At 34.7% G+C, this 23,481-nt stretch overlaps 1 protein-coding gene across 1 annotated transcript in view; it reads left to right on the top strand.

Annotated features, from left to right (window-relative positions):
* The window catches only part of MALRD1 (MAM and LDL receptor class A domain containing 1), a 584,500-nt gene extending 569,717 nt beyond the window's left edge, over positions 1 to 14,783 (top strand). The window contains exons 40-41 of the mRNA XM_060293508.1: positions 11,955 to 12,030; positions 14,632 to 14,783. Of these exons, the coding sequence (XP_060149491.1) occupies positions 11,955 to 12,030; positions 14,632 to 14,712 (157 nt within the window). The 3' untranslated portion in view covers positions 14,713 to 14,783. The remainder of the gene's footprint in view (positions 1 to 11,954; positions 12,031 to 14,631) is intronic.
* The last annotated feature ends 8,698 nt before the right edge of the window (positions 14,784 to 23,481 follow it).

Below are 23,481 nucleotides of genomic sequence, written 5' to 3'. Positions count from 1 at the left end.
CTTTTTCAAATTGACTTGCTTCTTTTCTTTCTTTCTGTCCCGTGTTACAGATTGTTTGTTGTAATTCTTTTTTTTTTTTTTTAAAGTCATCATGTTGCCAAAGATAGAGACCATTATATAGGTGAATATTTTTGTTTACTACTCCTCATGATGTCTTCCCTTTTTTCTTTAGCGGTGGTCAGGTAATACAGTATTTTACAGGAGTATACATTCAGTGAGAAAAGGATGATTTATAGACTCAGTTTATTCTTTCTTATAATGCTTTATGATATGCAGTTTTATTCTATCTATAGATTCTTTTTTTTAACTGTCCTTTTTATTTTAAACTTTTAATTTAATTATAAGTGGCACACAGTATTATATTAGTGTCAGGGGTAAAACGCACCTGATTTGATAATTTTACACATTAAAATATGATCTCCACAATAAGCCTAGTTACCACCTGTCACCATTCAAAGTGAGTACAATAGTCTTTTTTTTTTTCTTTTTTAACATCTTTACTGGAGTATAATTGCTTTACAATGTTATGTTTGTCTCTGCTGTTTAACAAAGTGAATCAGCTATATGCATACATATACCCCTATATCCACTCCCTCTTGCATCTCCCTCCCACCCTCCCTATCCCACCCCTCTAGGTGGTCACAAAGCACCGAGCTGATCTCTCTGTGCTATGCAGCTGCTTCCCAATAGCTATCTATTTTACATTTGGTAGTGTTTATTTGTCAATGCCACTCTCTCACTTCATCCCAGCTTCCCCTTACCCCTCCCTGTGTCTTTAAGTCCATTCTCTACGTCTGCATCTTTATTCCTGTCCTGCCTCTAGGATCTTCAGAACCATTTTTTTTTTTTTAGATTCCATATATATGTGTTAGCATATGGTATTTGTGTTTCTCTTTCTGACTTACTTCACTCTGTATGACAGACTCTAGGTCCATCCACCTCACTACAAATAACTCAATTTTGTTTCTTTTTATGGCTGAGTAATATTCCATTGTATATATATGCCACATCTTCTTTATCCATTCATCTGTCGATGAACATTTAGGTTGCTTCCATGTCCTGGCTATTGTAAATAGTGCTTCAATGAACGTTGTGATACATGTCTCTTTTTGAAGTATGGTTTTCTCAGGGTATATTCCCAGTAGTGGGATTGCTGTGTTGTATGGTAGTTCTATTTTTAGTTTTTTATGGAACCTCCATACTGTTCTCCATAGTGGCTGTATCAATTTACATTCCCACCAACAGTGCAATAGAGTTCCCTTTTCTCCACACCCCCTCCAGCATTTATTGTTTGTAGACTTTTTGATGATGGCCATTCTGGCCAGTGTGAGGTGATACCTCATTGTAGTATTGATTTGCATTTCTCTAATGGTTAGTGATGTTGAGCATCCTTTCATGTGTTTGTTGGCAATCTGTATCTTCTTTGGAGAAATGTCTATTTAGGTCTTCCACCCGTTTTTGGATTGGGTTGCTTGTTTTTTTTGATATTGAGCTGCATGAGCTGCTTGTATATTTTGGAGATTAATCCTTTGTCAGTTGCAAATATTTTCTCCCATTCTGAGGGTTGTCTTTTCGTCTTGTTTATGGTTTCCTTTGCTGTGCAAAAGATTTGAAGTTTCTTTCGGTCCCATTTGTTTATTTTTGTTTTTATTTCCATTTCTATAGGAGGTGGGTCAAAAAGGATCTTGTTGTGATTTATGTCATACAGTGTTCTGCCTATGTTTTCCTCTATGAGTTTTATAGTGTCTGGCCTTACATTTAGGTCTTTAATCCATTTTGAGTTTGTTTTTGTGTATGGTGTTAGGAAGTGTTCTAATTTCATTCTTTTACATGTAGCTGTCCAGTTTTCCCAGCACCACTTATTGAAGAGGCTGTCTTTTCTCCATTGTATATTCTTGCCTCCTTTATCAAAGATAAGGTGACCATATGTGCATGGTTTTATCTCTGGGCTTTCTATCCTATTCCATTGATCTATACTTCTGTTTTTGTGCCAGTACCATACTGTCTTGATTACATAGCTTTGTAGTATAGTCTGAAGTCAGGGAGCCTGATTCCTCCAGCTCTGTTTTTCTTTCTCAAGATTGCTTTGGCTATTCGGGGTCTTTTGTGTTTCCATACAAATTGTAAAATATTTTGTTCTAGTTCTGTGAAAATTGCCATTGGTAGTTTGATAGGGATTGCATTGAATCTGTAGATTGCTTTGGGTAGTATAGTCATTTCACAATGTTGATTCTTCCAATCCAAGAACATGGTATATCCCTCCATCTGTTTGTGTCATCTTTAATTTCTTTCATCAGTGTCTTATAGTTTTCTGCATACAGGTCTTTTGTCTCCTTAGGTAGGTTTATTCTAGGTGTTTTATTCTTTTTGTTGCAGTGGTAAATGGGAGTGTTTCCTTAATTTCTCTTTCAGATTTTTTGTCGTTAGTGTTTAGGAATGCAAGAGATTTCTGTGCTTTCATTTTGTATGCTGCTACTTTACCAAATTCATTGATTAGCTCTAGTAGTTTTCTGGTAGCATCTTTAGGATTCTCTATGTAAAGTATCATGTCATCTGCAAACAGTGACAGTTTTACTATCTATAGATTCTTATAACAGATTTAATGTGCCACACTATAATTACACACTACAAATTGTAATCTTGGTGCTGGCTTTTTTATGATAAACACAACCATATTAAAATGCCCCTCATTGGAATTCCCTGGCCGTCCAGTCATTAGGTCTCCTTCCTCTTACTGCCAAGGGCTGGGTTCCATCCCTGGTCGAGGAAGTAAGACCCAACATGCTGCACAGTGTAGCCAAAATAAAATGTTCCCCAAATCTAATTCTCTAACACACTGTTGTGCTTCAAGTGTTCCATTTAATCCCTCCCACTTCTTGCTACCACCCTCTCCTAGATAGTTTCACTGAGACACATTTTGGCATAGTTTCAGTCTGATATTTTGAAAGATATTTGTTGAAACAACCTCGTGAAACCCATTGCTGGTCTTCCTAAAATAATGTGGGCACTTGTTACCTTGTTGGCCTAGAGTATAGTGACAGGATGCATACCATAAGTCTTCTCTCCTGAGTTGGTAAAGATGTGCTTCTAAGCAACTGTTTTTTTCTTTGTTTTTTGAAAGTGTGACCTATGTGATTGATTCTTTTGTCCTGCTTAAATTTGAATTGGAGAATCTTAAAGTCAAATTTGTATCCTACATTAAGTAAGTAAATAGACTCACCATACCCATGTCATATACTGTCCCCATCTCTTTCCCTCTGGCTCAACTCTATTTTCCAGTTCTAAGAATCCATTTCTCCACTTCCTATCTGTTTCTCATTTGTCTTTTTTTTTTAATTTATTTATTTTTGGCTGTATTGCTTCTTCACTGCTGTGTGTGGGCTTTCTCTAATTGCGGCAAGTGGGGGCTACTCTTCGGTTGCGGTACCCAGGCTTCTTATTGCAGTGGCTTCTCTTGTTGCAGAGTGCGGGCTCTAGAATTCAGGCTTAGTAGTTGTGGTGCACAGGCTTAGTTGCTCCACAGCATGTAGGATCTTCCCAGACCAGGGCTCGAACCCATGTCCCCTGCATTGGCAGGCGGATTCTTAACCACTGCATCACCAGGGAAGTCCCTTCTCATTTGGCTTATATTCTTCTATTATGCTTATCTTTGCAAACTGCCATAAAGTTGCTCTCATTACAAAAAGGACAAAGTAGTGTCTAAATTAAAAAATGTGTGATACCTCTCCTTAAAAATGGTCTATTCAGACAGGCTAAAATTTGAATTGGAAACAGTCAGAGACCAGGTGTAAAATAAAACTTGTCTAAGGTTTTGAGAAAAGAAAGATGATGTATGTGAATCGTGTGGCACCGATAATTGCACAGGAAATGCAGTGCGCCAATCTCCTCCTATTACTACAAGTTAAAAATGAACAAGCCAAAAAAAAAAAAAAACCTCATTTTTATAGGTTCTAAGATCAGGAAGCAAAAATAAGAGCATTACTCATTAATTTTTATAATGAGGCAGAGAAAAAAAATTATTAGTACCCTAAGAAACAAACATTTCTAAAAAGATCTCTTCTTGACAGAAATATGTTTAATGAACATTAAAAATAGATATGAGTAAAATGGGGACCAGAAATATTTTATTTTCGTTAGGATTTTATAATGTATTTTCTCTTTATCTGAAAGATTAGCACACTCAGAAAGACTTCATAGAAAGTCTTAGGACTGGAAACATTTGGAAAAACCTAATTGAAGAGTTTAAAATGACATAGGTGGAAATGAGTAGAATTGAGATTTACTTCTCTGAGACACTCCAGATTCACCATTAATCTGGCTAAGCAAAATTTAATATAATAGGCATGACTCCCAGAATAAATGAATTCCATTTCCACCAGTGAAATGATTGTATTTCATAATTTAGATGGACCCTTTTTTAAAAAAATATGTCACATGTACTTTTATGGTTAGAAAACATTTTTCCCCGGCAATAACAAATCAAATACTTCATAGCCTGAAAACTCACATCAACCCCTGATATTTATACATAGATATTTCATACCTCTTATTTTTCAGAGAATATGAGATATAAGGGACACAGACCTTTATTTTTCAAATATTGTAAAATGAGTTATTTGTACCAAATTAATTTTTCTCCAATAATATGGCTTTTTCAGTTCCCATGTAATGAAATAGATAGAAGGACCATCCCTATTCTCTTATACTCTACTCATCCTCAGGAAAGCCCCCAGGCTGCTCCTCTGAGCTGGCACTTAACCAGCTGAAAAAAAAAAAAAAAAAAATGAAAGAGACAGAGGTCAAAAGTAGGCTCCTGGCCCACTTAAAGTCTTGGGCTCAGTGGAACAGAAATCTAAATACAAATGTGACTCCATGGTAACAGTAGTAAAAATGAATGTCTTTTCTCTCTGAGTATTGATGAAGTATATTGCTGGGAGTAGGCATGGAATTCTTTCTATAAACATTCAGTTGATTCCTGCCGCACTAGGTACTGTATTAGGTGCTGAGATAGAGAAAAGAGTAAACCAGACAAGGTCCTTATCCTCCAGAGGACTTATAATCTAGTGGGGGAAGAACCTCATTTGCTCCATCTGTAAAAAAGGCATAAACAAGATGATTGCAAAGGTCCTTGGTAGCTCTAAGTAAATAAATTTATTTTAAAAAATTAAAAGTACTACAGTGAGTATTATTACTAATTTTGCCACTTCCTTATTTTTTTTCCTTTATCCCAATGTCCTTTCATTGGTCCCAAGTTTGGGGGTCAGGAGAAACAAGTAGGAAGTTTAAAAGAAGATATAAATGACCAAAGGAGAGAATAAGAAAAGAAGGTAAAAGAATAGCACTGGACAGTTAGTGGGCATCTACTTGTGGTAGGCATTTTATAAATGTAATTTAATCTAAAAGACAGAAATCTAGCAAGCTGCCACCCTCCAAAAGAAATTCTAGAGGCAGGAACAAATAATGATCAACTTTGTAAGTATAGGACCTAACACAATGTTTGTTAGATAATATGTGTCCTAGAAATGTTGGATAAATTTAAACAAACATGAAAGATGATAAATAACACAATCAGCATTCTAACATTTTACCACCTTAAGGAGTGAGTCACCACATTATAGACATCATTTTCCTTCAGGCCCTTAACTCAGGACAGTTATTTCTTGGATCTTAGAATGTTCTTCAGCATTTAGAAACAAATATAGAAATCATTTCTTTAATGGAAGCATGAGAGCAAATTCCTCCACACACACATGCACAGCAAATATCTTTTGGTAAATAAATTATCGTGTTTATCTCTGCAAACCACCTAGATAGCTGCATTAGGATTGCCCAATTTCAGAAAGTGTTGTTCTTCATACTTTTTAGTAGACAGGTTTTTACAGTAGAGTTTTATAATGCCATCCACCTGGGTGTAACAGGAATCATCATGCATGGCCATCTCAAATGGCATTCCACCTTACTTTTATAATTTGTGCTAAAGTTTTGAGCTCATGGGCTTTTTTTTTTTTTTTTTTTTGCGGTACGCAGGCCTCTCACTGTTGTGGCCTCTCCCGTTGCCAGAGCACAGGCTCCGGACGTGCAGGCTCAGCGGCCATGGCTCACGGGCCTAGCCGCTCCGCGGCATGTGGGATCTTCCCGGACCGGGGCACGAACCCAAGTCGCCTGCATTGGCAGGCCAACTCTCAATCACTGCACCACCAGGGAAGCCCTTCTAAGCCTATTTTTAAATATGAATACATTGTGACAGATTTACTCCCATGAGATGGTAGTGGGGACTACCACTAGGTGTTTGGTGGATTTGACTAAGAAGTGTGAGTAGTTTCTCAGACACACGAAATGACATAGCAGTAAATTGGAGAAAAACATGTCTGTTCTTAACAGAAAGAAAGTAAACCACTGATTGATAACCAAAAGCAACAATTAATTTAGTAAATAAAATTAATAAGAAGACACACTCAGTAAGACAAATTATAAAAGTTGATTAAAATTATTAATTAATGAACTTACAATATGTGTAAATTGATGTTTATTTTGAAGTATAGACTTGTCAATGAAAACAATTCAGGCATTGTCTTGTCATTCTTTCCTTGTAACCCTCCTGATAGCCATTCTTCAACATGCAGGGTGACACCTATGCTCACTGTCACCTTGTTTTTCTTTCAACCTAGATAAAGGTTTATTCACTTATCCAGTCTAAAGGTTTCACATTAAGTGACAATCAGACTCTACCCAAAACTGTCCAAATGTTGCCATAATAATTTGCCTCATACGCTAGCATTACAATTTTGTTTTATATTAATGAAGGTTTTATAGTTCCACTAAGCTAGAGATAAATGTGTTTACCAATAAGAAACCTTAACCAGAGCAATTAGACAAGAAAAAGACAAAAAAAGCCATGCAAATTAGAAAGGAATAAATAAATCTATTACAAATGACATGATCATGTATATACAGAAAATCTCAAAGAATCCACCAAAAAGCTACTAGAGCTAATAAATGAATTCAGCAAAGTTGCAATATACAAAATCAACACACAAAAATCAGGTGTGCTCCTAAATACCAGCAATAAACAATCAGAAAAAAAAATTAAGAATGCAATCACTTTTGAGAATAGCATCTAAAAGGATAAAATACCTGGGAATAAATTTAACCAGAGAGGTGAAAGGTTTCTACACTTAAAATTACAAAGCATTATTGAAAAAAATTAAAGAAAACCTAAATAATGGAAAGACATTTCCAGTTTATGGATAGGAAGACAATATTGTCACGATGTCAGTACTGCCCAAAGCAATCTACAGATTCAACACAGTGCCAATTAAAACTCCAACAGCCTTTTCTGCAGAAATGGAAAATTGATCCTCAAATTCATATGGAATTTCAAGGGCACCAAAAAGCCAAAGCAGTCTTGTTAAAGGATCAAGTTGGAGGGCTCACACTTCCTGATTTCAAAACTTACCACAAAGCCACAGCAAACAAAACAATATGGTATTGGCATATGAATATACATAGAGACTAATGGGTTATAATTAAGAATCCAAATATAAACCCATACATCTATGACCAGTTGATTTTTGACAAGTCCATTCAATAAGGAAAGAACAGTCTCTTCAATAGGTGTTGCTGGGACAACTGGATTTCTACATGCAAAAGAATGAAATTGGACCCCTACCTCATACCACACACAAAAATTAACTCAAAACAGATCAAAGACTTCAATATAAGAGCTAAAACCATAAAACATTTAGAAAAAATCATAGGAGTAAATCTTTATAACCTGGGATTTGGCAATGCATTCTTATATATGACACCAAAAGTATAAGAAACAAAAGAAAAAAATAAATAAATTGGACTTCATCAAAAACTTTCATGCATCAAAGGGTATTAAGAAAGTGAAAAAGCCTACAGAATGGGAATATTTGAAATCATATATATGATAAGAGTTTAATATACAGAATATATAAAAACTCCTACAACTCATCAAATCGACAGACAACCCAATTTAAAAAAAGAAGCATACTTGAACAGACATTTCTTCAAAGAAGATATACAAATGGCCAATAACCATATGAAAAGATGCTCAACATCATTAGTCATTAGGGAAATGTGAATCAAATCTATAATTAGATACCACTTCCCACCTTTTGGGATGGCAATAATAGTAATAATAAAATAGAAAATAGCAAGCGTTGGTGAAGATGTGGAGAAATAGAAACCTGCATATACATTATTTGTGGAAATGTAAAATGGTACAACAGCTATGGAAGACAGTTCGGTGCCACCTCATAACCTAAAACAGAATTACCATATGACCCAGCAATTCCATTCCTAGTTATATACCCAAAGGAGTTGAAATGGGGCCCAGATACTTATACGCCAATGTTCAAAGCAGCATTATTCACAATAGTCAAAAGGTGGAAACATCTCAAGTGTCCATCATCAGATGAATGAATAAACAAAATGTAGCATATGCACACAATGGAATACTATTCAGCCATAAAAATTATTGAAGTTCTTATACATGCTACAATATGGATTAACCTTGAAAACATTATGCTAAGTGAAATAAGTCAGACAAAAGGATAAATATTGTATTATTCCACTCATATGAAGTACCTAGACTAGGTAAATTCATAGAGACATAAAGTAAGTTAGAGGTTACCAGGGGCTGGAGGAAGAGGAGAACAGTTTTTATTGTTTAATGGCTATAGAATTTCCATTTCTACTGATGCAAATGTTTTAGAAATAGGTAATGGTAATGGTTGCACAACACTGTGAATGCCACTGAATTGTACACTTTTAGAAAGTGGGTAAAATGGAAAATTTTGTTATATATATTTTACAAAGTTTTTTAAAATTAATAAAATTCATTTTATTAAAAAACTTTGAATTATATTCTTTAAATGGGTGAAGTGTATGGTGTGTGAAAGTCATGTTTACTGGATGCAACATAGATGAAGTTTTGTTTTGTTTTTCTTCATTGCCCATCTACAGTGATTTCAGATATCTATTGTAAATACTTTCATGTTTTTAATCAACACTAAAACAATTTTGTTAGTTAATAAGCTATGAAGTCAATTCCTTTAGAGGTGTTCATATGCTCACTAAACTTAAATTGGAAACTTGCATCAGAAACATTTTGTCTGTTTAGCCCCTTCACAATGCCACCCTATACAGTGCCTGCACATATTGGATGTAGCCAGAGCTTAATAATAATTTAAGTGAATTCATCACAAGTTAGGGGAGGAAAACTCATGTGATCCATGCAGCTTCCTTTCCTCTACTCTAAGCTTCTAAGTCAATGTCTTGCTGATTCCTAGAGGTCGCTCCATTCTCTGAAACCTCAGCTCTTAAAGAGCTGTCTGCTCAATGACAGATTCAGTAAGTTAAACAAGCATTTTTTATCCTAATGCAGACTATCATTGCACCATACAGTGTTAGAAGTGGCAGAAAACTTCACAGTCAAACATTTTGTTTTCCTCATATCAGGATCCATCATTTTAAGTAAAATTGTGTTTTACTTAAACAATTACGCTTGAATGTATATAATTGATGAAGGTAGAAAATTATATCATAGAACTTGAAATGGTAAATATATGGAGTTGACATTTAAAATTTTTCTTAATGGAAGTATCTATGGGCAGTGGGTAATATTTTACCTTTTAAATAGGAAAGACATTAAGAATTAAGCCCAACCATTCAGAGATTTCCAATGTTGGGAGACATACACTTGATCTGGGAAAAATAAAAGTTTGAGATTACTAATAAACATAAGTTGAAGTAAAGAAATTTGCTCACCTTCCACTACTCATACTGTGACCCTTTCTTGTTTTATTACAACTCCATATCCTGACACTTATGTATCACCCTTCTTTCTTTATAGTCACCCAATCCCCAAAGGCTGGCCACTTTATTTTAATAGAAAATTATTTAAGACTTAAAATCCTTCAGAAGAAAAGTAGCTTCAATAGTTGAATTAATAGGGTTGGAAAATTGATCAATTTACTTGACTTCTGCCTGCCAATATTGGTTTAGGTCATCTGGGGTCTCAGCAGTTCAAAGCCAAAAATAAGCACCTCATATCAAAATCTTTTGTGTTGCATGTACCTCAATTCTATCCAACTGACAGCCGAGCCTGTCCCTCCAGTTCCTGGTTGCCTGCCCAGCCTTTGGACCATCTGTCCTGTCTAGTCTTTGTGGTTTGGGTTTCCTCCTGTTTCCTGATTTCATGCCTGATTTCAGCCAAGAATAATTTTTCTGAGCTGTCGGTGTTTGGGGCTGTCCCATCTTTACCTAGTGCCTAATTTCCATTTTGTTCTAATCCTCCCTCCCTGCATGTTGTTTCTCCTGTACCAGCCTTTGCTTTCACATTTTGACATATTTCAAAACACCACTTCACTTCCCACCCAGTCTGTTTTGCGAGCAGCGCTGTCTAGGCTCTTGCTCTAACTATGCCAATTATTGAGCTTACTGCTCTGAGAACTTAACATCGACTAGCCTTGGAGAGAGAAAAGGCAAAGAATCAAGCACCACTCATTCAATTTAATTAGAGCAACTCATAAGTTTTCAATTAGTGGTTAAGGAATTAACTTGTTGCCTCACCGTTTAAGAGTATATGATTTTTTTTTCACAAAATAACTCACAAAAATGGCTGCTGTGGCCCTCTTCATCAATAACCAAAACGTAGATGCAATGAAGGTGAACTGGTTAAGCTATTGAATATTGAAGCCAATTACATGGAAACAGCGGAGGTCAGGAAGCTTAGAAGACACTGAATCCACAGGGAGAGTGTATTGTCAGTCAAACACAATTACCCTGATTATGCTATTGCGCTCATTAACACTGTTATTTTTTAGAAGAGGACCATGTGGTTTGGTAGATGAAATAAGAGGTCATACCTCTGACAGTTTCTTTTCAAAGAGTAAATCAGTAAGACTTCCTCTTTATTATCTTTTCTTTTAGGATTTAAGGGTACATTATTGACAAACATTTATTGTCATTATACTCTGATTGGGCAAAAATAGTCATGCATTATATATTTTTTCTTCCTGGTTGCCTCCTCAAGACACTGGCAATCATCCTGGAATCGGTCTTCCATTCTCCACTATGTGTATGTGTACGTGTGTGTGTGTGTGTGTGTGTGTGTGTGTGTGTGTGTGTGCGCGCGCGCGTGTGTGCACGCATATTGGGGATTTTCCTTATATCTTCAATAGGGTGTATTTAGTTATCTGGTTATATTTATTTTTTTCCTGTGATGAGTATTTTTTCTTCATCATTTGTGACCAGCTATAGCAGGGCTACTTGTCTTCCGATAAGTCTATTGACTCTTAAGTAACTGAAGTATAAAAAGGAAATGATCATTTAGGAGCTCAGTTAATCAGAGTAAATTATGCAGATCTAGACCAGTATGTCAGATTACCAAGGACATGCCTCTTTATGATCCATGAAAGGAAATAGTAACATAAAGATCTCTTCAAAATGCTCATATTTAAATTTGCTGTTTAAAATGTTAAATACTGTGACAGGCACTACATACAAATCTTTATGGCAGACACTGTCATAAAGGATGTGGTGGGTTTGGCCTTGAAGTCGATGGGACTTCAAGGTGGCCTTTCCTTATAACCAATTCAACTTTATATAACATTGTTCTTTCTAATCTTGTACACCTTGGTATTATTTGAATAATATTTAAGCAATCAATTTTAAGAACAACTTTTTTTATGTGCTTGGGTTTTTTTGGATTTAAATATTCAGAGGTCAAATTACATTTGCTTTCAAGAATGTGTTTGCCTTGGTATCCTGCAAAAAAGTCTTTACTTATGGAAATACATTCATAAAAATAAGTACACTGGCTAGATAATGTGTCTCCCAAAGATTTCTATCAGATAATAGCCTTAAAATGTCGTGTGGTGCGTTTTAATACTTACTTTTCTTTTTGTGGCCCTGGGTGCTTTAAGGAAAACTAAAAGAAGTATTAATTGTGCATTTGTTAATCCAATTTATGGGAACTGGAGCAACCCAGAGAAAACAGAGGTAAGTGGTAATGAACTGTATTGTTTCAGAACGGGGAACAAGCCTGCACACGTGCACACATACACATACACACACACACACACACAGTGTTGTCTGGACATGTTCCCATATCATGGTTAAAAGATGTGTTTTAGTGGAATTATTTCTCCACTAAAGAGATGGCATGGGAAGGAGTTTCAGTCTCTCTAAATATGCAATGAGAATTTTCCATTTCAGGATGGTTTCAATTTGCTTGTAGAATCAGTTCACTGTTAAATGGCTTTGTGGTCACTGTTCATACCCAAATAGAGCTGACGAATCTGGAAAATATCAGTTTAACCCACAAAGTATTAGTCATCTACTCACAATAACTCTTCATTGACTGTTCTTCATATTTTATTCCCAAACACAAAAGGGAGAATAGCGTTCTATGCTCTCTTTCAATTCAGGTGTGGGCTGTGAGGATTGTTACCTGATAACTTAGAAAGAGAAAGGAGAAAGGAAAAGTGTGTTACATCTTTCTTGGCCTCTTTTTAGGGCTACTCCTTATCAGTGCAATATGAAGTAGGCTAGAGAGAAAATGGCAAGTATAATAAAATCTCTCTCACCCCTTTCTTAAATAGGTAATATGAGCATCCATCTGGGTATAAAACAGGATTAGCCATAACACATCACTTCTTCTGTATGAAAGCTTCCTTACATCTGATTTTAGAAATATTGTATCAAATTCATTCTCTTGTGAAAGTGAGCACGTAGAAAACCAACTTTCATTTTCTCCTATTATTTTTTTAATGAAAATCCTCCATAAAACAGTTGTTACTGTTGCTGAAACCGAGTAGCAAAGGTTTCAGATCAGGTGGTTTCTAGTATTTTTGAGTGATGTGGTTGAAGTCTAACACAACCCTTGACTTTTTTATTTCTGTTACCTGATAACTTAAAAAGAAGAAAGGAGAAATTAAGGGCATTGCATCTTCAAAAATGATGTCATATACACTTTTAGTATTGTTTTGTTAGGAATGAAAGGAAGAAGGAAGATATTTCCCAGAACACAGAATTAATTTGGATGATTTGCCAAGTCAGTCAAGTCGTAGAATAAAAATGAAAATGTAGGGCTTCCCTGGTGGCACAGTGGTTGAGAGTCCGCCTGCCGTTGCAGGGGACACGGGTTCGTGCCCCGGGCTGGGAAGATCCCACATGCCGCGGAGCGGCTGGGCCCGTGAGCCATGGCCGCTGAGCCTGCGCGTCCGGAGCCTGTGCTCCGCAACGGGAGAGGCCACAACAGTGAGAGGCCCATGTACCGCAAAAAAAAAAAAAAAAAGAAAAGAAAATGTAGCCCTACTTAATGGATAATAAACAAATAAATAAATGAATATTTAAGAAACAAAATGTAATACATCTTCTTGACAAAGTAGGAGGTGTAATATAAACCTATTTTCATTTTTACTAAAGAAAAGAAAACTTAATCTTTTTAGTCTTTAGCGTAGTTTAACTTTTAGTATCTGAAAGTTACAAATGATGTAAGGAATTAAAATGTGTTTTAAATTTGACATTTTTATATTTATCATTCCTCATTCATGTTTTTTTCTTCCGATTAAGAATGGCTAAGAAATCCTGTCATAGCTCTAGACTTTTGTTGCTATTTTGATTTCTGTTGTTTCAGAAACAAATGACTTTGTATTAATTAAACTAAGTGCACCTTCCCTGACATTGTAACAGAGAAATAGACTTACCTGAAAATACTCTTCTGAACATTCTTAGAGAAAATTCTCATATTCTGAAATAGAAAATGAGAGAATAGTATAATGAAAACCACATACCCATCAGCCAACGTCAACAATTATCAACCCGTGGTCATTCTTGTTTCACCTCTACTGCCACCTATTCCCTTCACCCACCAGAATGGTGGTGATATTTTTTTAAATAGACTTAATTTTCTTTAGAGCAGTTTTAGGTTCAGGGCAGAACCTAAAACTTTCCATATATTCCCTGCCCCCACCCATGCATAGCCTCCCCCATTATCAACATCCACCACCAGAGGGGTAGATTTCTTACAATTGATGAACTTACACTGATATGTCATTATCACCCAGAGTCCATAGTTTACATTATGGTTCACTCTTGGTGTCAACCAGAGTGTTTTTAAGCAAATTCCAGATATCATTTAATTTTACCTGTACAGACTTCAGTTGTACCAGGATAAGAACATAAAAAAATATATAACCACAGTAACATGCTTAAACATTTAATAATAATTCCTTGACACAATCAAATACTCAATCAGTGTTCAACCTACCCCAATTGTCTCATAAGTAAGTAGGGGGTTTTGTACTTTGTTATTGTTGCTATATTTTTAAAATCATGATCCATATAAGGTATATGCAGAGGTGAGGATGAGGCAGTGACTCCTATGCTACTAGAGGACGCTGGGCATACACCAAGACTAGGCTTGCGTCAGTGGTTCAGGCGGTGTGGACTGGAGGTGCTGAAGTAGGAGCTGGTGATGCTCTAGTTATTACTGCAATGAAAATCCATTAAAAATTCACCTCAACCTGCATGATCTGGAAAGAAGTCTCTTATTTTAATGCGTAAAATCATAACTTTTTTCAATGTGTTTTTCTTTAGAGTTCTATGTACTCCTTCTCAAATCCATTATATGACACAACATCAGGAAGCCTGGAGACTGAATCTAATCATCTCAAATAGTACCTTCAAGATCAAGTATGCTTGGGACTTCCCTGGTGGTCCAGTGGTTAAGACTCTGAGCTTCCATTGCAGGGGGCGCGGGTTTGATCCCTGGTTGGGGAACCAAGATCCCACGTGCTACATGGTGTGGCAAGACAAAGAACAACCAACCAACCAGCCAACAAACAAAAATAAGATCAAGTATGATCTTGTATTCCAGTCCGTGAAATCTGATAGAAACTCATGCAATAGTAAAAATAGGAGGGATTCAGAATACTACTCTAATTATTACATTTACAAATAAATTGTCTTATGGAATATATTGAATGTTTTCATGGAATCTGAATCAGAACCTTATCTTCATTATATATATGAATAGTTTGATAAAATGTTCCACTTAAGTTTCTTGTTTTCCTTTCATTTTTTTAAAGGATGAATCAAATTGTTTCAGATCCTGAATATAAAGAAGTTTTAAGATGCTTATTTAGATGCCATTGACCTTAGAAACAAAGTTGAACTGACTTAGTATACAAACTAACTAGCAGGAATGGGTGGACAAATCATAGTAATCCTAACAACATAACCATGAGTAAAATTTATTTCTGCATTTTGGAAAAAATGTGATAAATTATCATCCTAAACTTCCTTTCATTCAAATAATCATTTAACATCTATCTTTACATAGATATAAAAATATTGCTAAAATATATGTCAAGAAGCTTTGTTGTTCTGAATGTAATAGAGAGCCCAGAAATAAACCCACACACTTATGGTCAATTAATCAACAACAAAGGAAGCAAAAATATACAATGAAGAAAAGACATTCTCTTCAGTAAGTGGTTCTGGGAAAACTGGACAGCTACATGTAAAAGAATGGAGTTAGAACATTTTCTCACACCATCAACAAAAATAAACTCAAAATGGATTAAAGAACTAAATGTAAGACCTGAAACCATAAAACTTCTAGAAGAAAATGTAGGCAGAGCACTCTACATAAACTGTAGCAATATTTTTTGGATCTATCTCCTAAGGCAAAAGGAACAAAAAGCAAAAGTAAACAAATGGGTCCTAATTAAACTTAACAACTTTTGCACAGCAAAGGAAACCATTCACACAATGAAAAGACAACTTACTGAATGGGAAAAAATATTTTCAAATGACATGACCAATAAGGGGTTAATATCCATATCCAAAATATATAAACAGCTCATACCACTCAATATCAAAAAAATAACCCAATTAAAAAATGGGCAGAAGACCTGAATAGACATTTTCCCAAAGAAGATAATACAGATGGCCAACAGGCACACGAAAGGATGCTCAACATCACTAATCATTAGAGAAATGCAAAGCAAAACCACAATGAGGTATCACCTCATGCGGGTCAGAATGGCCATCATCAAAAATTCTACAAACAATAAATGCTGGATAGGGTGTGGAGAAACGGGAGCCCTCTTGCATGTTGGTGGGAATGTAAATTGATACAGCCACTATGGAGAACAGTATGGAAGATCATTAAAAAACTAAAAATAGAATTACCATATGACCCAGCAATACCACTACTGGGCATATACTCTGAGAAAACCATAATTCAAAAAGAGACGTACACAATGTTCATTGCAGCACTGTTTGCAATAGCCAGGACTGGAAGCAACCTAAGTGTCCATCGACAGATGAATGGATAAAGAAGATGTGGCACATACATACAATGGAAAATTACTCAGCCATAAAAAGGAACGAAATTGAGTTATTTGTAGTGAGGTGCATGGACCTAGAGTCTGTCATACAGAGTGAAGTAAGTCAGAAAGAGAAAAACAAATACTGCATGCTAACACATATATATGGAATCTAAAAAAAAAAGGTTCTGATGAACCTAAGGTCAGGACAGAAATAAAGACTCAGATGTAGAGAATGGACTTGAGGACACAGGGAGGGGGAAGGGTACGCTGGGACGAAGTGAGAGAGTAGCAGCATTGATGTATATACACTACCAAATGTAAAATAGATAGCTAGTGGGAAGGGGTGGGATAGGGAGGGTGGGAGCGAGATGCAAGAAGGAGGGGATATGGGGATATATGTATACATATAGCTGATTCACTTTGTTATACAACAGAAACTAACACAAGACTGTAAAGCAATTATACTCCAATAAATTTGTTAAAAACTAAACAAATATAATCAAGATCTTTGCCTAACTTCTTAAAGAAGCAGTGAATTAAAATTCAGGTATGGTTTTAGTAAAGACCTCAAAGCTAATGCATGAAAAATGTAGAGAAGGTGCAAAAGAGATAATAAAAATGATTATCCAACTTAAATTGACTTGTTTCATAGGAAGATTGAGGGAATTCATAACATATGTAGCTCCTGATTGAGACTAATGACAGAAAATCTACAGAGCCTAAAAATTAAGATACTCTTAAAAGTGTTCAAAATTTTCTTCGGGAGCAAGTTAAATGTGCTCTAAAATATTTAAGTCAAATATTTGTGAGGTCTTATAAATATATATGGCAATTCTATGAAACTAAAAGAATAAAATTGATTTTTCTTATCCAATAAGTAGAAGAGGTAGATGCTTATGTTGTTTTCATAATTTAATGTAAGATTTAGAAAAAATTTATTTTTATTTGCATATTTCTTCCTCTGAAAACTTTTTGATGTAAGTCCAAATTTGCACCATTGTGATTTTTAAAATAGGCAAAGGAAGAAGAAAAGTAGAGGAAGGGACAACAGGAAGTATACGGAGTCCACAAATTATATAACTCAGCTTTAAATCATAAAAACATCTCAGATTTCACAATGGACAGAGAATCTATTGAAAACAATTTTTTTTTTTAAGCTGGTGGATGTCAGGAGAACAGATACTAATGAGTAGTGCTGACAGATTCTTAGGACTTTGAGTGCACAAATATTTAAGACAATATCTTATTGCTAACTGGATTCACGTGACCAACCTGCTCTTTCCCAAAATATACTTTAAGCATATTAATAACAATAGCAACATTAATAACAAGCTAATAAGTACTAATTATCTGCCAAATACTGTTCTAAGTAGTTTATGTGTTTTAACTCACATACATGGAAATAATGTGCTGTATAGTATGTTAGCCACATATGGATATTTAATATGAAATTTAAATTAGCTAAAATTAAATAAACTTTTAAAGTGCATTTCTTTAGTTGTACTAGCCACATTCCAAGTGCTCAGTAACCACATGTGGCTTGTGGCCACTGTATTGCACAACACAGAGAACATTTCCACCATCACATAAAGTTTTCTCCGAGAGCACTGGCTTAGAACAATATTGAAATATTTTCCTGTGAAGAGCACAGCAGTAATCTCTATAAATCTAATAAGCACTAAAAATATTTCCCAGTATGTATATTTTAACTAGAATCAGCCAAATTTTAGCATAGTAATGTTATAAATAAGATAAACCATGTTTAGCTGTAAGCAAACTAGCAAACATATGTGATAAAGAAGCATATTTTAATAGTGCTTTCTTGGTATATAAATATAACATATCATTCTGTTATACCCATATCATCTTTGCCTACTTTTTTCTACATTTAGATGGCATTTTGAAAGAATTGTGTAAAAATTTGCTTTTCCCTTTTCATCTTCATGGCTGTCAATCATTCTTCACATTTATCACACCAAGAACTGAAGATTCATGACTCCTTTAAATAATAACCGCCTTGTATTTTGCATTTAAGGGCATGTACTTTAGGTAAACCAACTACTATATTCATGGCAACGTCTTTCGCAATAAGTAGTCTTAAACTTTATTCTTAAAAATAAAAACCAGGGAACATCCATAAAAGGACTCTGAATTTTTTTCCAAAAAGCCTTTTAAAAAATAAGATTTCAAGTATATATTTCACTGTCTGAACAATGACAGCTTTGTGAGTCTTAGAAGTAGTTATTCTGCTTTTCTTTGTATCAACTGGCAGAATGCCTGGGATTTCTTTGCTATTGTATCTAGAAAATCAGTTCAAGGGTTAATGTCTAAAATAAGTAACATCAAATTCAAGACCTTGCTCTTTAAATAGTTAGAAGTGAAAAGACACCACTTTCTACAAGCACCCACTTTGTGAAATTTCAGTGAAACTGGTTGCATGCCATATCTTGAATTAAAGAACTCATTAACTATGAATCAAAGTATGCATGCAAATAAATAAAAGAATGAATGAATGACTATGATACTTAAAGATCCACTTAAAATTCACATGATACATGTCATTAAACATTCTGAGAGAGTAAAGAACACATTCTCTTCTCTAGAATGTGGAAGCAATAATAAAAAGCTTTTTATTCTTCTAATTTTTAAAATGTTTATTTATTTAGGCCTGGTTCTTGCCCCTTTCAAGACAACTTCCTCAGAGTTTTATAATATTTTCCCAGAGTTGTGTTACTAAGAAATCAGCTGAGGAAATTAGCATAATTATCTGCAGTCAGTATATAATTTGGGGCCAATAAAAGAAATGCCAGCATAAGAGATCAGGAATAAGAAACCTTGTTTCTCTATCAAGCTTTTTATTTTATTTTTTTAATAACAGACAATTAGTCTATCACTAACCATAAACTAATGGCTAAAGAAAAAAATTAGTCACTGTGGGATAACTATATTGTCATTAATTTGTTCAACAAATATCTGTAAAGAAATATTTACAGTGAAAGAAGTGAGACAAGGCAGTGAGACAGTGAGAGGAGAGGTAAGTAACAAACACTCTATATTATGTGGATTCATCCCATCTGGGACTTCTATCCTCCCCTCGATGCTGATCTCATAACTCTTCTTTACATTGTTAGCACCCAAGTTTCTTCAAATATCTAAGGTAAGAAATTAATAAAATAGAAAACATATAAAATGAAGTGGAACAATAAAACTGTGTTGTTTCTTTAAAAAGAGTAATAACCCCCTGATGAAACTTTGGGGAAATAAAGCATAAAATGAAAAAGCTCTTAGGAAACAAATCAAAGAAAAAAGATAATGTACAAATAGCCAATGTCAGAAATGGAAATGATAAAATCATTACAAATCCTAGAAATAGGAGGGTAATGACAGTATTGTAAAAAAAAAAAGACAAAAGAACTTTACTACCAAAAATATAAAAATATCAAACTCTAGAGGAAATAAACAAATTCCTGGAAAATTACAAATTTCTAAAAAAAACTTAATAGAAGACCTAAGTAATCCTATACCAGTTAAAGTAATTGATCCATACCTCATCTTCCTTCAGAAACTCTAGGCTCATAAGATCCACTAGCAAATATTATAATACTTTAAAAAAATAAATAGGGCTTCCCTGGTGGCGCAGTGGTTGAGAGTCCGCCTGCCGATGCAGGGGACATGGGTTCGTGCCCCGGTCCAGGAAGATCCCACATGCCGTGGAGCGCCTGGGCCCGTGAGCCTTGGCCGCTGGGCCTGTGCGTCCGGAGCCCGCAACGGGAGAGGCCACAACGGTGAGAGGCCCACGTACCACAAAAAAAAAAAAAAAGTAAATAATGCCAGACATATAAACACTTCAAGAGAACAGGAAAAGAGATAATGCTTCCTAACACATTTTATGAGGACAGCAAAATTTCGATACAAGCTCTGACAAAGACATCACAATAAAGGAAAATTTTAGGTCAATGTTACTCATAAAAACAGATGTGAAGTACTAAATGTATATTTTTTATTATGAATATATTACTGTTTTCATATTTATTCCACAAATCTAAGTTTAACTTTAAAAATCAATCATTAACAGAATGAGAAAAAAAGCACATGATCATTTTAATATATGCATAAAAAGCATTTGGTCACTACAACATCTGTTCATAATAAAAAATATCTTAGAAGACTAAAAAGAATTTTTCTAATGTGATAAAAAGTGGCTACAAAAATACTCACAACTATTCTTAATGGTGGAATGTTGATTTCAATTTGGTATTAGGAATGAGCCAAGAATGGCCACTAATACCACTGCTTTTAAAATATTTGAACTTTTTACTGGTGATCCTAGTGAGAAAATAAGACATAAAAAAAGAAAAATATTTAAGTATTGGAAAAGAAAAAATACATTGTCATTACAGATAGTATAACAAGTTTGTTAGATACAAGAATAATATATAATGCTCAATTGAATATATATCTTGAAGAAACATAAAACAAATTATTTTAAATGAAACTATCATAATAAATTTAAAATAAATACATTGGAATAATAAATCTTACAAAAGACATATATGGCCTAAAATATTGAGAGATATTAAAATAGGCCTATAAATAGATACAATATTTGATTTTTCCAAATTAATCTGTAAAGTCAATAAAATCCCCATCAAATTCCTGTCAGATGGTTAAGACCTGAGAAGCTGGCTCAAATTTATATGGAAACACAGTGGGCCAAATTTAGCCAGGAAACTCTGAAAGAATATGGTCTGAGGAGTTCTTTACTGTATATCATATACAAAGTTAGAATAATTAGTGCATTGTGGTGTTGGCATAAAGATAACCAAATCGACCAATGACACAGGATAGAGATCCCAGAAACAAATACTATATACATGGGTACCTGACTTACCCATGTGGCGTTGTGGAACAGTGCAAAAAGGAGGACATTTTCAATGATAAGCTTAAACTTCTGTTTCAATTTAGAAAAATAAGGGCAATCTGACTCCCACTATAAACTTTACATGAAAATCATCTCTAGGTGGATTTTACTGTATATGTAAAGGTAAAAGGCACAACAATTAACCTCCCAGGCTGACCTAGAATATAGAAAAATGTGATTATTATCTCCAAGAAGGGAAGGACTTCTTAACCAAAAAATTAACCATAATTAACAATAAATTGGATGACATTATATTTAGAAACTTCTGCTCAACAAAATTGAGACAGTGAAGAATGAAACACAACGTGTGAGAAGTTATTTGCAACCTATAAGCCCAAAAAAGAACTTATATGTCTAATATGTTTTAAAACATTATAAATCAAAAAAAAAAAAGCAAAAGAAAAATTGACAAGCCACTTGAATAGGAAATCTACAAAAGAAGATGAGTCAATAAACATATGAATAAATCCTTAACCTTATAAATCATCAGGAAAATCCAAACTAAACATGCCAGTAGGTAACACTAGATGTTAGGCTAATATATATTGCTGTATGCAAGATAGAATGACTGAAATTTTAAAAGACTGACAATACCAAATGTTGCTGTTGCGGACTGAATATCTGTGCCCCTCTCCCGCAATTTAGTATGAGGTCATGAGTGTGGGGCCCTCATGATGGGATTAGTGACTTTTTAAGACAAGAAACCTGAGAGCTTGCCGGCTATCTCTCCTCCCTTAAGCATACAAAGAAGAGACCATATGAGCACGAAGTAAAATGGTGGCTGCCTACAAGCTAAGAGACGAGGCCTCAGAATGAAACCTGCCTTGCTGTCACCTTGATCTTGGACTACTCAGCTTTCAGAAATGTGAGAAATAAATCTTTATTGTTTAAGCCACCCAGTCTATGGTATTTCATTATGACAGCCTGAGTTAATTAAGACAGTGAGCAAATACCAAGGATGCTGCCTATACAAAGTAGACAATGACAAGGAAATGAAGCAACTGAACCCTTCATACTTGCTGGGGATGATGTAAATTTGTTTGTAATTATCTACTAAGGCTGAGCATATGCATACCCCATAACCCAGCAATTCACCCTCTTCAGGAATTGCATACATATGTGAATCCAATAAATATATGCATCCAATAAAATGTGCAGTCAACAAAATTGCATACATATGTGCATTAAGAAATGATTCTTGCATTATTTGTAATAGGGAAAATTCTAAATATCTGTCCATTGTATATACATATATTAAATAAAGTGTAGCCTATTAATAAGCTAGAAAAATATATAACAATGAAAGTGAACAAACTATAGGTATTTGCAACAACAGTGATGAATCACACAAGCATAATGTTGAGTAAAATAGGGTAGATGCAAAAATATCATACATATTAGGAACAGTATTTAGGTGTGAAAGTCCAGAAGGTAAAACCATGAAAGAAAACATGAAAGGAGATATGCAATATTGGCAATGCCCTACTCTTTTTGACTTAGGTGCTGTAATACAAGTATGATCTTTGTGATAATTCATGAACTATGCATTTTTAAATGTTTTTGAGATATAATTCATATACCATAAAATTTACTATTTTAAATTGTAAAATTCAAAGGTCTTTAGTATATTCAACTACTATGCATTCATCATCGTTCACTAATTCCAGAATATTTCTATCACCGCCCCCTCAAAAGAAATTGTATGCTTTTTAGCAGTCATTCCCAATTCCCAGCTCCTCAAATCCCCTGGCAGTCACTTATCTACTTTCAGTCTCTGCAGATTTGACCTGGATACTTAATAGAAATGGAATCATACAATATGTGACTTTTTTATGTCTGACTTCTTTCACATAGAATAATGTTTTCAAGATTATCCATCATGTAGCATGTATAAGTACTTCATTACTTTTCATTTTTGAATTATATTCCATTGAATGGATATACCACATTTTTTAAATCTGTTCCTCAATTGATGGACATCAGGATTGTTTCCACTTTTTGGCTTTTCTGAGTAGAACTGCTATGAACATTCATGGACAAGTTTTTATGTGAACATATGATTTCAGCTCTCTTTTGTATATACCAAAGAGTGAAATTGTGGATCATAAATTAACTCTATGTTTACTTTTTCAGGTACAGCCAAACTGTTTTCTATAATTGCTGCATCATTTTACACTTCTACCAGCAATG

This window comes from Globicephala melas, chromosome 2, assembly GCF_963455315.2.
Source record: "Globicephala melas chromosome 2, mGloMel1.2, whole genome shotgun sequence".
In the NCBI taxonomy this organism is placed as follows: domain Eukaryota; kingdom Metazoa; phylum Chordata; class Mammalia; order Artiodactyla; family Delphinidae; genus Globicephala; species Globicephala melas.
The sequence above is the reverse complement of the archived record's forward strand: the minus strand, read 5'-3'. Positions and strand labels throughout refer to the sequence as shown.